Source organism: Varanus komodoensis, unplaced genomic scaffold (assembly GCF_004798865.1).
Source record: "Varanus komodoensis strain SLA01 unplaced genomic scaffold, ASM479886v1 scaffold7_3, whole genome shotgun sequence".
In the NCBI taxonomy this organism is placed as follows: domain Eukaryota; kingdom Metazoa; phylum Chordata; class Lepidosauria; order Squamata; family Varanidae; genus Varanus; species Varanus komodoensis.
In genome coordinates this window covers 7447713-7462057 of record NW_025336480.1, presented here as the reverse complement: position 1 = coordinate 7462057, position 14345 = coordinate 7447713, and the positions used below count along the sequence as shown (strand labels likewise).

The 14345-nt window shown below is 41.1% G+C and overlaps 1 protein-coding gene across 5 annotated transcripts in view; it reads left to right on the top strand.

The window, feature by feature from the left end:
* ARHGAP26 (Rho GTPase activating protein 26) overlaps positions 1-11401 on the top strand; it is a 304078-nt gene extending 292677 nt beyond the window's left edge. For 4 of the 5 annotated variants that reach the window (XM_044454232.1, XM_044454230.1, XM_044454231.1 and 1 more), the window contains one exon: positions 7786-11401. In XM_044454232.1, coding sequence (XP_044310167.1) covers positions 7786-7874 — 89 coding nt within the window. In that variant the 3' untranslated portion in view covers positions 7875-11401. The remainder of the gene's footprint in view (positions 1-7785) is intronic. The other variant, XM_044454233.1, reaches the window with a different exon arrangement.
* Positions 11402-14345: the final 2944 nt, after the last annotated feature.

Genomic DNA, 14345 nt, shown 5'->3' with positions numbered 1-14345 from the left:
ATCCCTGCATGAAACCAGCTACATAAGGCTGTTTCTCGTTAGTCAGATCAACTGTTCATTGCAAAACAGCCTTTTCATCATACCCTGAACTCTGTTATCTTGACAAGGCACAGTGCTGTCTTCTTGAGAATCAAGCAGTCTCTAGCTTGAAGAACAGAAGTCAGTTGCTCATTTTTTCTGCAGTTTCTCATTGGTGACAGCCACTTTCTTGTTTTTGTCTTTTGTTGTGCAAGAGCAAATCATCGCTTATGGAAGGACCTGTTTAGGCCATTTTTATCCACAAAATTTTTTTTAAGAGGGTGAATTTGTTGGGTGTGAATGGCATGTTTGCAAACAGCCATGTCAAATGAGAGCTCAAGATTTGCAAACATAGTCTTCATCTCGGACACATTCATTTCAGCAGGAGGTGCAGCGAGTGTTCTGTACATATAGTTTGAAGAGGTCAAGATCAGTGGGAGGAGAACTAGATTCCAAATTTGCTCTCAGTGGAGATTTGAAGAGCTTTGGTGGTAATAGGAAAAAAAAAGTCTCATTATTCTGGAAAAAGCCACATACAGTGTGAGTATGATTATGATCTTAAGATATATTTCTTACAATCTTGTGCACATTTTGGTTGCTTAAATCCCACCTTGAGTACAAATGGCAAATTCAGGGTATTAATGGTAGCAATAAAACAGTACCAGTTTTATTTTAGATTGTGTAGTTTTTGCAAATTACTGTGTTATTTATTTCCTTGGGATAGATTTTTATGCCATCTTTCCATGCCCAAAGTGAATTTAAAGGAAACCCACACTTTTAGAAGATTCAAAAGACACATGGAATGAATTCATTGGCCTTCCCCCCATATTTATCACAGTGTGTGTTATGGATCCCATCTTCTAAGTACAATGAGTACACAGTTGAGCTGACCTCTTATGATTTGAGTCATAGTTCATTTGTTCAATAGCTTGCTTTTTAAAATATGAAATAAACTCATCAATTACGCCTATGTTGGTGCACTTTGGGTTAAAGGTGGGAAATGCCATATCGAACCATTTTTACATCTGTCTCAGGAAACAATCTACACTGCAGGGGTAGGCAACCAACAGATGTGTTGTTCTGTGTTGTATTTCATGATCCAGGACAAGTCTTCTATCGTGTAAAAGGCACTGGACACAAAACAGATCTTAGGAAGACACCACCAGTGTTATCCTCTGTTCTGTTTTCCGTTCTTTAACCAGTTACCAGTACTTAAGAGGACCTGTCTCCTTACTCTGTTACTGCCAGGTCTTCTCAAGAATATTTCACTTTGTCAAAACCTTGTTAAAACTTCAGATTAGTAACACCAACCAGATCACACCCATCCACACATTCGTTGACATTCTTAGAGAAATTAAAATGTTATTGAGAAAGATTGTCTATTTGCAGAAGCCATGTTTGCTCTTCTTTAACAAGACTTGCCCTTCTGTGCTTTACAATTTTTCCTCCTTTAATAACACTTTCACCAGCTTGCCCAGCACAGTCATTAAGCGAAGGCCTATAGCTTTCTGGAGCCCTCTTTCTCTGTAGCCCTTTTAAAAATTAAGAGTTGTAGGACCATAAAATGTCGTACAACTTCCAACATTCCCTAGTACACATGGCTGGCTGGGGAATGCTGGGAGTTGCAGGCCTTTTATCTGTCTAAAAATGCACCAGATTTTGCTGCAAGTAATGTAAAAGTTTGCACATTTATTTTGAGTGTATGAATGTTTGGTGTTAATATTAGTACGGTGATGGCTAGAAAACTATGTTTCAGTGACAGTATCTTTCTTTGTTTAAAAATGCTTTCTAGCCCATTTTATATAGGCCATCTAATTCTATTAGGACCTTGCAACCATTCTTGAAATGTTCTCTTGTAGAGAATATTGCTTATATGGAAACAGTGTTAAAAATTAAACTGATTTCTTTCAAAACAGGAGTAAATAGGAGGGAAGATCAATGTCACAAAACATTTAGGCATTATCCCAGCATGTAGGTGACAGTTTTGATTGATTGAAATGAATGATTTTGCCAAGAATGCTGGTTTAACTGCTCCACTTTAGGGAATGACTAGAACACAATAATGAAATCTTAAACCACAGTAAAATATTCCAAGTTACAACACAGACAATTCAAACTACTAAAATCTGTTTCATACAAGAAAAACAAAGGTAGCATAAATCAGCTCTGAAAAAATATATAAAGAGAGAACTTTAACTTATACTAAGCTTTTGGTGAAATAAAGGGTTGTTAGCATCTTATTTTTATTTATTTATTTGTTTGTTTGTTTATTTAGAAAATTACGAGGCTGCCCCATTCGCCAAAGCCTCGGGGCGGCTTACAAATAAATAAATTAAAATACATAAATAACAATATAAAATACATGCAACTGTATAAAATAACCTGAAACCTAAAATAGAGTCTGGTGGTATAAAGTTTATAAACCTACCTATCAGTTTTACAAAATGACTAGAGCATTTTTTCAGTTCCATTGAAATTCAGGGAGTCTTCTGGTCACAGTAAATCTTGTGTAGTTATTTAAGGAGTTGCTTCCCACATGAAACAAGTCCATAGAGTATACTTTTAACACCTAATTATATTTCTACCTCATTTAAAACTTGCTCTTTTATCTATATCCTGTTCTTCATTTTCAGTTCCTGCTATAGGCTCTGAACATTTAAAGACTGTAAAACATGCTTAGTCCATCTGTTAGATTTATTTATTTATTTAGCTAGCTAGCTAGCTATTTAAAACATTTCTATGCCACCCCCATTGCAACAAAGCCTCGGGGCGGCTCAGTTTTTGAGCTGCTGTTAGTATTCTTCTATGCGCCTCTTTCACTTTTTTGCAAGAAATGTTTCAATTCTGAATGACAAAGAGGGGTTTTTGTTTTTGTTTGGTTTTGGTCAGTCTAACCATTGTTGTTAGCAAACTTTGTGTTGTTCTTGTTTCCTGCTATGGAGAAATCTGAAGCTTGCTTGTGGCTTATGATCAGCAGTGTCAGGGTCATCCCTTCTGTGAGACAGAATGAAGTGCCCACATCAGGCTGCGAAGTTGGAGTTGGCACATTGTGATGTTCCCCATCCCATCATGAGGACGCTCCTGCTCTTCCTCCTTGCCCTGGGTTCATCAGGGAGCCCCCCCCCCCAGCTATTTTCCATCTGCAGTATTTGCCCCAATGAGAAGCAAGCTGGTGAAGTTCTCTGGACAGTCGACCCCCACATTTCCTTCGCATGAGCTTCCCTTCCCTTAGCCTTGCTGCTTTTGTGAGATATACTAGACGAGTCCTCATGCGATCCAGCTGGCCAGGTTCTTGCAGGGATCCCAAAGCCAGGAGCACATGGGAAGCAGCAGTGACATGCTTTCTTGCAGGACGCCTTGGGCTGGGGCTGGCCTGTGCTTCGGACCGCTGAGTCGGCTGTAAGCAGGATGACCCAGGCTCTTTGAGATCTGTGCTCAGCCAAAGTGCTGATGGGGAAGGTCGCTGCTTGTCCGCCTTGCTCGCTCGCCTGGATTGTTGTGAGTGCAAGGAGAAGCACATGCAAGGCCCTCTGGCTACAGCAACATAACCTCTAAAAATGGGAAACCTAGGAAGGGTTCCTGGAAACTATTCCAGGAGAGGGCAGCCAGAATGTAAGCAATACCTATAAGCCCAGAGCAGTGCAGGTCCTTCATTATGTAAGTAGTGGTCACAGAAAAAGAAATGCAGGGCAGTACCGCTATTCATAATAAGGACCCAGGTTTGCAGGGAGGTAGAATGTCTGTCCGCTGGAGGGGTGCAGTCAAGCGATTGGATGGAGCTGAAGCAAAGGAGGGAGGCCAGAGGCACAAGGCTAGGAGGGCCAAATCCCTGCTCTGTATTACCACCAGAGAAGAAACCATAGGAAAGGCATTTCAACCTTTTAGAATGGAAGCCAGGAAACCACGCAAACTTTGATAGTTGGGGAAAGGGTGGGAATAGAGGAAAGAACCGCAGAGCTGGATTTGGACCCAGGGACATGGGCTGAAGTTCCCCACCCCTGATTTAGTGGATCCTGGAAAAAACTGACTTTGGAATTCATTTAACAGTATTTAAAAGCAACTGCAAGGTGAGTAATTGAACTAGCATGATGTTGTGTTGCCTGAGTACTTGCAGAGACTACTTCAGAGCCCTGTAGATTTGACTCTTTCACCTGCTCACAGCACTCAACTAGCCATCAGGTGCCTTAGTTCAAAATAGTAGCCTTTAATATCCACACAATAAAGAGTGCCATGTTCTGGCTTAAGTAGAATAATGAATGGATATAGAAATCAGTTTGGGCAATAATGTTAACAACCTGCATTAATAATTTTCATACAGCTGTACACATTGCACTAAGACTGTGGAAAGGGTTGGGAGGAGAGAAAAGACTCTATTATTGTGTTGTAATTAAAACAGAGGCCAGCTGAAACTGGCAAGAGTATGTGTGTGTGGCCCAGAGCCCTGAAGATAAGGTGGCCATTAGAACAAAAGAACGCAAATACATGCTACTCCAAGGCAATTAGGACATTTAACATAAGCAAACTGGAAAATTCAGAATTAGTCTAAGATATCCCAAAACATTGCACTGTGGGGTACAAAGTAAATGAGAAACTGAGCATCAGATGGAAAGTCAAACAGTGCTGCACAGGAAATTGCTTTAAAGAAAAAAAAGAGGGGTATTTGCACAATGCAATAAGGACTTTAGAGCTGTCATGTGGGAAAGAAAGTATTGCAGCTTTGGCAATGCAGTAAAAATGTGTGTTGTGGGGGTCTTCTTATGGTTGCCTGTGCCTACTTCTCTGTGGAAAGTCTTGGGTTTGACAGTTGAAATCTGGCACTGCAATTAGCTCCCTTCGGTCATTCTGTACCTGCATAAGGAAGACACGTGGCAAGCAGGAGTGTGGCAGTTCTTCCCTCTTCTTCATCTCCATCATTGCCCTCTGTTCATGGAGGGTATCTGAAGAAATCCAGTGAAAGGCTTAGCTACCCACTTGCCCACCAGCATAAAATCATGAATGATCCATCCAGGTCGAATTACACTTAATTCAGTAGATGACGCTGCATAATGTCAGATTTAGGTTTTAGAGTCATTGCATCTCTTCCTAAATATTTTATTTTTTCCACATGCAGCTCCAAACATAATGACCTTTTTTCACAGCAGTGCTAGTTTCTGATCACAGTTATACCGATAGTGATGGGACAGAACTGGGTATAGACATTTCGGGAAAGATTTTGGGAAGTGTAGATGTGTTCTAGAAGTTCAGACAAGAATTTCTATGCTGATTCAGCCATTAATGGGTTTATTTATTTATTTATTAATTTATTAAAACATTTTTATGCCGCCCCATTTGCCGAAGCCTCGGGGCGGCTTACAACAATAAGTTAAAAAATAATTATAATATTAAATTAAAAAAATATAAACATTAGGTTAAAAATACAAAAATACCAATATAAAATAAGCGGCCCTGGCCAGATAAAATCCAATAATATTAACAGTTAAAATGCCGCTTAAATAAAAAGGTCTTCGCCTGGCGCCGAAAAACAAATAACGACGGCGCCAGGCGGACCTCTCTGGGGAGCGCATTCCATAACTTAGGAGGCTTGACAACTGGGAACAAAATATTAGAGGAGGAATGAAGTGCAGCATGATCTATACACGTAAATTAAGATTTCCCCTCATGGTGTGTGTGACTGCTGGGGACATAAAATAGGGATAAATCCAGATATTCATCTTATCCCTTCCATTAGGCTCTGTTTCTCTTCTGCTCCCTGTCCCACAGTCCACACCACTCAATAGGATCTATTGGCTCACATGGGAGTATATTCAGGAAAGCAGGGTGAAAGGGATGGGTAGAGGTGGGAAAGGCAGCTTCTGTGGGTCCGGATCTGGACCCAGGCCCATTCCCAAGCCTATCTTTGATGTCCACAGCACTCACAAATATAACAAGGAGAATTCATAATTTATGTACGTATTTGAAAGCAACCCGTTGCCTAGCATTTTAGAGTTAATTCTGTTATTGTTTTGATTTCTAATCATTCCTAAGATTAGAAAACTCAAAGTAAAAGTGAGTTTACATTACAAGATCTTCTGCCACAAAGCATATTGTTTTCTTTTTAGGGTACAAGATTGACCCCAAGAAACATAGTGGGAGTTGTCCATACTACTCTTCCTGAGGGTGTTTACCTGGAGGCCTGTTCCAGGTGCCCTGCTTTCCTTTTGCTTAAGGCCTTCTTAGAATGGAAATCAGTGGAGGAGGCACTTCTCCAAAAGTCAAGCATAGGAAATCCCTTTAATGAGCAGGGCAGAAAGAGAATAAGTGCTTTAATTTTCTTAAGTACTGAAGGTTAGCTTTCCATATTTTTTTCCTATAAAGTCCAGTTCACTCCCAAGAGTCAGGTTTACATTATCTGCATAAAAACAGCAAGGACTTCTTGATAATATTTCCTTCCTTCCTTCCTCCCTCCCTTCTCCTCCTCCTCCTGTGGACTAACATGTATGACCAGGCTTATGTAACCCGGTTGTCATCACAATGGCTTTCAAAAACAGGAATATAATTTCCTTACGCCTGTTAACTACATAAACATAGAAAGCTAAAAAGGAAAAAGAAAATAAGGAGGGGAGGGAAAGTAGGTTGTGGAAAGAAATTCTGGGCATAACATGGAGTAGAATTTTAGATTATTGAGTAGGCTACAAGGAAAGGAAGACTAACACACTACACAAGAGACAAAAGTTTAAGAACAGTGAAGGAGAAACTCTCCAGCTTGAACACGAGATGATTTTAGCCCCCCAAGTCTTTATCTCCTATCAAAACAACCACTAAATGCAAATAACTGTCTTTGGTTCTATGTTTCTCTTTTTTCTCTTCTCTCTTTCCCACTGTTAATAGATTGTAAACACCACAGCGCAGGAACAGTCTCTTTTTCCCTATATTAGTCATTTATTAAATTCTTTTATTTCTTTTCTGTACAACCCAGTAGCCAAAACTCTCTGGGAAGTTCACAGCTCAATGAAACATAATATAAAACATTCAGCATTCAAAAACTTTAAACAGCTTATTTTTAAAAGAGTCTAAAAGACCCCATCATATGCTGTAAAATGCTTGGCCACCTAAAAAAGTGAAAGGGTTGGTGCCAGATGGGCTTCACTACGGAAAGCATACTGTAGCTAGAGGCTACCACTGAGGATGCCTTCTAACCTTGTTGCCATCCTCCAAACTTCCCTGAGAAAAGGTCCTTAGATGTTGATCATAGTGCACAATCATTTTATTCTGGAAAAAGCCATCAAGAATGATGGTACCTTGCTCTTTGCAAGTCCAAAGGAGATTTAATATGGCAGCTATTCAAATTAAGCTTAGACATATATTGACTGCAGTGTGTAAATGTTTAAGGGTGTTCCTGCATCCCCAGAAGTGAGAGAACAGGAGACACAATAAAAATGAATTCCCACTAAGCATTCTGTGCAGTTGTGCTGGTGCTCTTAAAAGAAGAGACATGTGGATCCCTGGCCCATCTAAATGTAGCTTGTGCAATTTATTAAGAATGTTCTGAGAAATGTTCATTAGTCATTTTTTCTCCGCATGGGCTCACAAGGCAAAATCAGAGGAGGGAGAACCGATAGCCCTCCAGATGCTGTTGGACATCCAATTCCAACAGCTCCAATATCCATGGCCAGTGCTGATTACAGTGGGATTTCTCAGATCGGGAAAGGTACAGGTGAGCCAAATGACTGTTTTTGTGTTTTCAAATCTCAGATTGATGGACTGAATAAGCTGTATTTCTCTTTCCAGTTCATCCATCTCAAGAACCTGGCTGGTTGGAAGGAACCTTGAATGGAAAAACAGGATTGATCCCTGAGAACTATGTGGAGTTCCTATAACTATGGACACATTCATAAATAACACTGCTAAACTTTACATGGTATCCATGACAACTGCTGATTAGGGTATTGTAGATCATTTGCTGTTTCCCACTGTGAAAAGCAAGGTGAAGGACTCTGATACCTGTTCAGACGAATGTTTATGTACATAATGTGTGTTTCTCCTTATATAATGTATTGTATGTGCAAAGACACTGCAGACAATGGCGGAGAGGAACAGGGCAGCAAGATGAAGGGTTTCATTGGAAATGTTCAACTCATCCACAAAAGGTGTGGTCCTACTTTGTAAATGGTGGTTTATTCTGAAGGGCAAGAACAAGAGATGTATAAAGGTAGCTTTAAATTGGCAAGATCTTTGGGATGGCCCCATTTAACTGGAACTACTTTTAAAAAATCCAAGTGATTACAGAATTGGTCCTATGCAGGGAAAGCTTGAAATGCAAGGAGATATGCCCCTTAAGTTTTCCTCTGGCTGGCAAAAATAAATATCTAATTTGCTAGGAGGAAACATGTCTGTTCTTTGATCTTTAGCAGATGAAAGTAACATTTATATACATCAAGCTACCAGTGGCTTTCTACTGCAGAGACCAGCCATCCTTGACAGGATTCAATCCATTCTCAACACACAAATGATTCCTATAATGAGAACTACATCACTACAACCAATGCACAGGAGCTGCATTACAATAATGCGTTTAAAATTTTAATAACCCAGCACATTTTCCGCAGTGTGTTTGCCAACTGTGATCGCGACAAAATCTTCACGTTATGAAGAAAATAGTGTTTTGGACCAAAGTTCATGCAGATTTTTTTTCTCTTTTTTAACCAAACCACTTTGAAGGATTTCTCCAAACAGGCATTTCTTTCCCTACAGGTCATGAAATACCTTGTGTAGAATAGCACATAGATAATGTAAATTGTTGTCTTTCTGTTGTCAGTTATTAGCACAAATTTCTAGAAACAAGCACCAAACTTTCTTGTGCGCCTGGGCATTTCTTGTTTCTGCTATTGTTCTCTAACATGGTGTCTCTTGCTAGCTCTGTAGCTTGTGGTGTGCATGGTACTCACTCTACACAATCCGCTTTCTATTTATTGTGCAGCCAAGTGAAAATGTGTAAACAGGCACATACACAAGCTATTGGGATGTGTGTTATTCACCTATACATAAATGATGCCTTTCAACAATGCCTTTCTCAATGAAACATCTCTTTGGGCAGAGACTTGTCATTGTCCCAAATGGTTCTCAAGATTATTTGTAGATTATTCTGAATAGCTTGAGGTTTTGCCGTTAAGAAAGATGACATGATCTGAAAGCCAAACTATTCTGCTATCATGCTTGTACTTTTTTTTAATCAAAAGTTTGACTGTGTTTAAATGGGAACTAAAAAACTGGCCAACCTGCAGAAATAGTGAGAAGCACTTCCTAGTGGACTGTGCTCCTTTTTTCTTTCCTGTTTTACCTAGCTGCTATACTATCACACCTGTGTGGTTATAGGCATTTTTCTGCTTTAAAATGTGCTAAATAATTTAATTCTTGAGCGGTCACATTGCTGTATGTTTCACTGACCATTTGTTTTAAAATTGAGGTGTAAATATGATGATTTGAAATATTGTGAAGTAAAAGGTTTTTATATATTCTTATTTTTAACAGAAATATAATAGAGTAGGCATTCATTCAGTGCACATTTGAAACCTGTTTAGTAGGAAATCCACAAACGCAAGCACAAATGTACGCCCCAGCATTAGGGGGAATCACCCTTCCTACAGTCCCTCATTTTGACACTTTTTGGGTAAGGCAGCTGGCAGTAGCTTTTGCACATATTTTGTTCTTTGTTAATGAATATTGCTTAAGTATCTTTGAAGAAGAATAGGAAGTATTGCTTCCTTTTGTGTTTTGTTCATTTTAAAGGTCTGATGTTTATTCAGCAAATAATATACACATTGGATGCACAATTCATCTTGGTTTGCTTGTTTGAAGATTTGAAGAAGTTGCTAAGGGCTTTTTGGATTCCTAATCATGGAGCCATACAGTGAAATTCCACGATTCATTTTGAGAACCGATGGTCTGCTTTCAGGACTGCACATACACACTGTGTGATCCGCCTGGACTGCGACTCCCAGAATTTGTGACCATCAGCCATGCAGGGGCTGTTGGGCATTGAAGTCCAAAACAGCTGGAGGGTATGGACTGGGGAAGGCATAGTGGGCCACAGGCTTGCACACGCTCTCCCCACACCTTCCTTCTCCACTGCAGCCATGAGGAGAGGGGAAGCTGCTTTGGATGGCCCTCAGGTTAGGATTACATCCAAGCTTGGAACTGTGAGCAGTCCCTAGTGATGGTTTGTTTAAATGAGATCACTTCATAACCCATCGTTTCAGGTCGGCTTGTTTCAAGCAAACCATAGCTAAAGTTTTCATGCTTTCCCCAGTGAGGTTTTTTATCATAAAATGTCCCCACTAGACTGTCTTTACTTCTTTTAGGGAAAATATGCAAGTACTAGTATTTCTCTGCAGCAGCAGCACTTGAAGAGAGGTGAGATGCCATCTGACTTTTTGGTGAATAAAATTTAGTCTGTCTTCACCATCCCACTTCTCAGTGGCAGTAAAAACAGCTTGATGGGGACGCTGGTTTTCTGTATCAAATTAACACATAGAGAAAAGGTTAAGAAATCATTTGCTCACAGTGCTATCTCAGAAGCTGCCGTTTGTGGATGTGCATTGGTGTCTTTGTGTGCAGAACTAAAGAGTTCCTCCTGATGTTAGAGGAGAGAGAGAGAGAGAGAGAGATCGCCTTGGTTCTTACACTCCTCCTCAATAAAAGATATTTTCCTCTTTATTAAACATTTCCAACATACAGAACCTTGTAGCTTATTCCTTTTTAAGTGTGGCACTGCAACATAATACATGGGACGTGATTTGCTTAAAATGATGCAGAAGCCTGGCATATCTGACACAGAGGCCTCTCAAATAGGAACTTGGGTGCAGGAAATGAGGTGGTAGAGTCCTGACATGGTGACGTGGACAGCATCACAAGGACAGCATTCTTTGCAAGTATGGAACTAGCAAACTGGGAAGAGACAATATATCCCTGTTCAAACCCTTTTAAAACTCAAGAGTTGTGTGTGTGTGTTAATGTAACATTCAAAAATGCCCATTCCGTGCGATTCAAAGAGGAATAGTCCGTTCAGAACTGTCCTAATACTTGCAGTAGAGTGCCATACCACAGACTGAAACCAAAGCTAGAAAGTCCTGGATGGAAGATGTGTGTCTTACATACACTGTCTCTGGGAGAGGCTAAGAGAAATCTGGCCCTCAGTCTAAGTAACTCAGTTACTCAGCCAAGATATGCAATATCTAGTGGAAACCATTCTGGTGCCCTTTCCCCTTCAGTCAGTGATAGCCAGGGAGCCTAGGAATATAGACAATTGGAGTGGAAATTCCTTCAGCACCCATACTCTGTATTTGGGGAACTTAACTGCAGACATGCTATCTGCCACACTCTCTGGATTTCCTCCCCACCCACACCCACCAAAATATGTTACATGTTTACTAAAAAACAACATTTGGAGCCCAGCAATGTAAAAACAGAAAACAGATGGCATTTCAAGGCCTTCAATACTGAGGGAGGGCATTCTCTTTTGCTAATACGGTCGGAATTAGGAAACTGAATCCTAGCATTGATGTACATGTGGATGAATGACCGCTCTTCATGGCGAAATGTTCATACACAGCACGTTCCAGGCATGCTGCTGCCCTCACAGAATATACCTGCCCACCCCATTATGTTACATTTATTTAAAGTTTTTATAGACTGTCCTATTACTAGTATCTCAGTATATGATACACCTAGCAGCATTATATAATCAGGCATGACCTAAGATACTGATTTCTTATTTTCATGTTTAATGTCTGATGCATCCATACTTGCTTCCCTCTGCAAAAACAGGTATTTCATTAAATTTGATTCTGACAGTGGCATCTTTTTATCTCCATTCCGGGATCCTTGCCTGGACTGAGAAAGGGACTCTAATAATTGGGGTGGGGGTGGGGGGCCTTCTAAAATGTCCCTGTGGCTGCTCTAGAGTAATTTTTTGAAAAGGCAGCTGCTACATACACATTTAAAGAAATTTCCGCTACACAGGCCTGTTCCTGTGTTGGTGCAGGTAGTCTGTTTCCACTCACCCAGACTGTCTGCCTGGTGCTCCTACCTGGAAATTGATTTAGGTGTTTTCGTCGTGTGGATCCCCTGACAAGGAACTTCGTTAAGATTTTCACCTTGAAGTTCCGCCCCACCCTTGTTTTCCTTTCTGCCACGTAAGTTTCAGAGTCAGAATCATCTTTGTCCAATGCAGAGCTGCATGTTGCCCATGAGAATAAGAAGACACTTAGACCCATCCATCTAACATTTTATTTATTTATTTATTTATTAAAACATTTTTATGCCGCCCCATTCGCCGAAGCCTCGGGGCGGCTTACAACATCCGCCAAGGCAATGCCCCCCCCCCCCCCCCAAACCCCCCCGGCGCCCCCCCCCCCCCCCCCCAGCAACCCCCCCCCCCCCCCCGCCCCATGGACTGCAGTTCCTTAGCTGCTTCCAGCTCACAGCTGAGTCATGTGCAGGAAAATAGCTGGCATCTGCCAGATGTGCAGAGGACCGGCTGATTCTATTTGGATAGGCCAACTCGGGTAGGAAATGTTTGCCTTTTCATGACAATACCTTGTTAATATCAGGGTAGTTTACCTTCCCTAGATGACTCAGGGAGAGTCGTATGCTTTGCCTTTAAGGAGAGGAGGTTATGGCTCACTTCATTTGGGGATCAACCCTTTTGGCATACTTTTGAAGTACTTCATCCCTTAAGGAACTGTATAGAGCTGTAATCTGGACTTTGCTCCACATTTCTACAAGACCCTGTAAGGTCCATAATTTCTCCTCTCTGCAGATGCTGCTGCCTTCAACAGGATGATGGGTCAGGGAAGACTGATTTACAAGACCGGATGGCAGTTCTTTTCTATGGCCCAAATTCACTGAATGCACCCTGAAAGCTAGAAAGGAAAAAGAAAGGCGTTGCTGTGAATTCATGCTCTCTACAGCTTCCTGAACACAAGATTGCTGCTGCCTTAGGAAGTTGGGACTTCCTTCCTTTCTGGTCCACCACTTTCCATTGCAGGTCTGGGGAAGATCTCATTTTTATCTGACTGAAGAACTCATCCTGATATTTCTGATCTATTCTGTGAGAACAGGAGAGAGAATCCCCTTGCCAGGAAAAAAAAAGCGGGGGGGGGGGGGAGGAAATGTACAAGCTTGGCTGGAACTCCAGAAAACAGTGATTCACTTTCTCTTACTCTTCATCAGGTTTGAATATATCTGCACCTGGATCCTTGGGCATTGCACATTGTGTCCTGATTAAAAGTTTGAACCAGCAGTATAAGAGTAAGGACTAGAAGCATCATTGTCTGACCAAATATTTTTCAAGCTAAAGAATGTCATGGCAGTCTTGCCTGTTAAGCTTTTCATGTGGCCCTATTTTGGTGGATTAATGCTACTGTGGTGCCAATATCAACACAACTGGCTATTAAATAAGGAAGTTTCTAAGAATTTAGTTTTGCATATTGAATAGATATTTTGTGATTCTGTGGAGCAGTTTTCCCCAATGCAAATAATTATTTGTAGCAGTATAACTAATCATAACTTTGCCTTCATTATCTTGCTGCTCTAGATGAGGAAGGTATTCAGATAATATTAAACTAAGTAGCAAATCAATCATTTAAAGCCATCAGCATCCTGCAAATTCCCTCCTCCCTTTCAATTACCATTAAGGTGCCAAACATTTATCATCTTAATACATGCACTATATAGATATTTCATTCCCCCTCTGCCTTTGCAGGAAGTATTAGTCTAGTAAAGTTCAACTTAAATTTTATATAGCAGTGATATACATTACAGTGCATGTAAAGTTGGCTGCTAAGCAGAATTTCTTTTTGCTCCTTGAGGTTCTCACACTGGATCCACAGAATACATGCAACAAAAATTACTAAGAAAGTTACTTTCGTTTAGCTGATGCAGCAAGTCTTCCTGGAGCAAGGTGGGGTTAAATTGGGCGGCTGAAAAACGGAAGAAAGAGCCCAGCTGCCTGCTCCTTCTTTCTGCTTCTCTTTCACAACCCTTCTTGAGCGAGAATGCCTCAGCCACAGCTGCGTGGACTGGCGAAAGGTTCACGTCCCATCACGGACACAAGTGCATGTCACGAGTCGCAGTGGGCTGGCTGAGTGCAAGCCCCCCAGTTGTGCATGGCAAGCAGACAAGCGCTCCATGGGCTACAGGTCTCCTCCCTCCCCCTCCTTCCCCTTGGTTAGCCTGTGGGTCTCCCCACGGCAGAGGCCAACGTGCTTCCATTCACTCCGCTGCAATTGTGCCTTTTTGCCGAAGATCCATATGTGCTGGTCAAAAAGTACCCTTTGCCTTTTGAACCC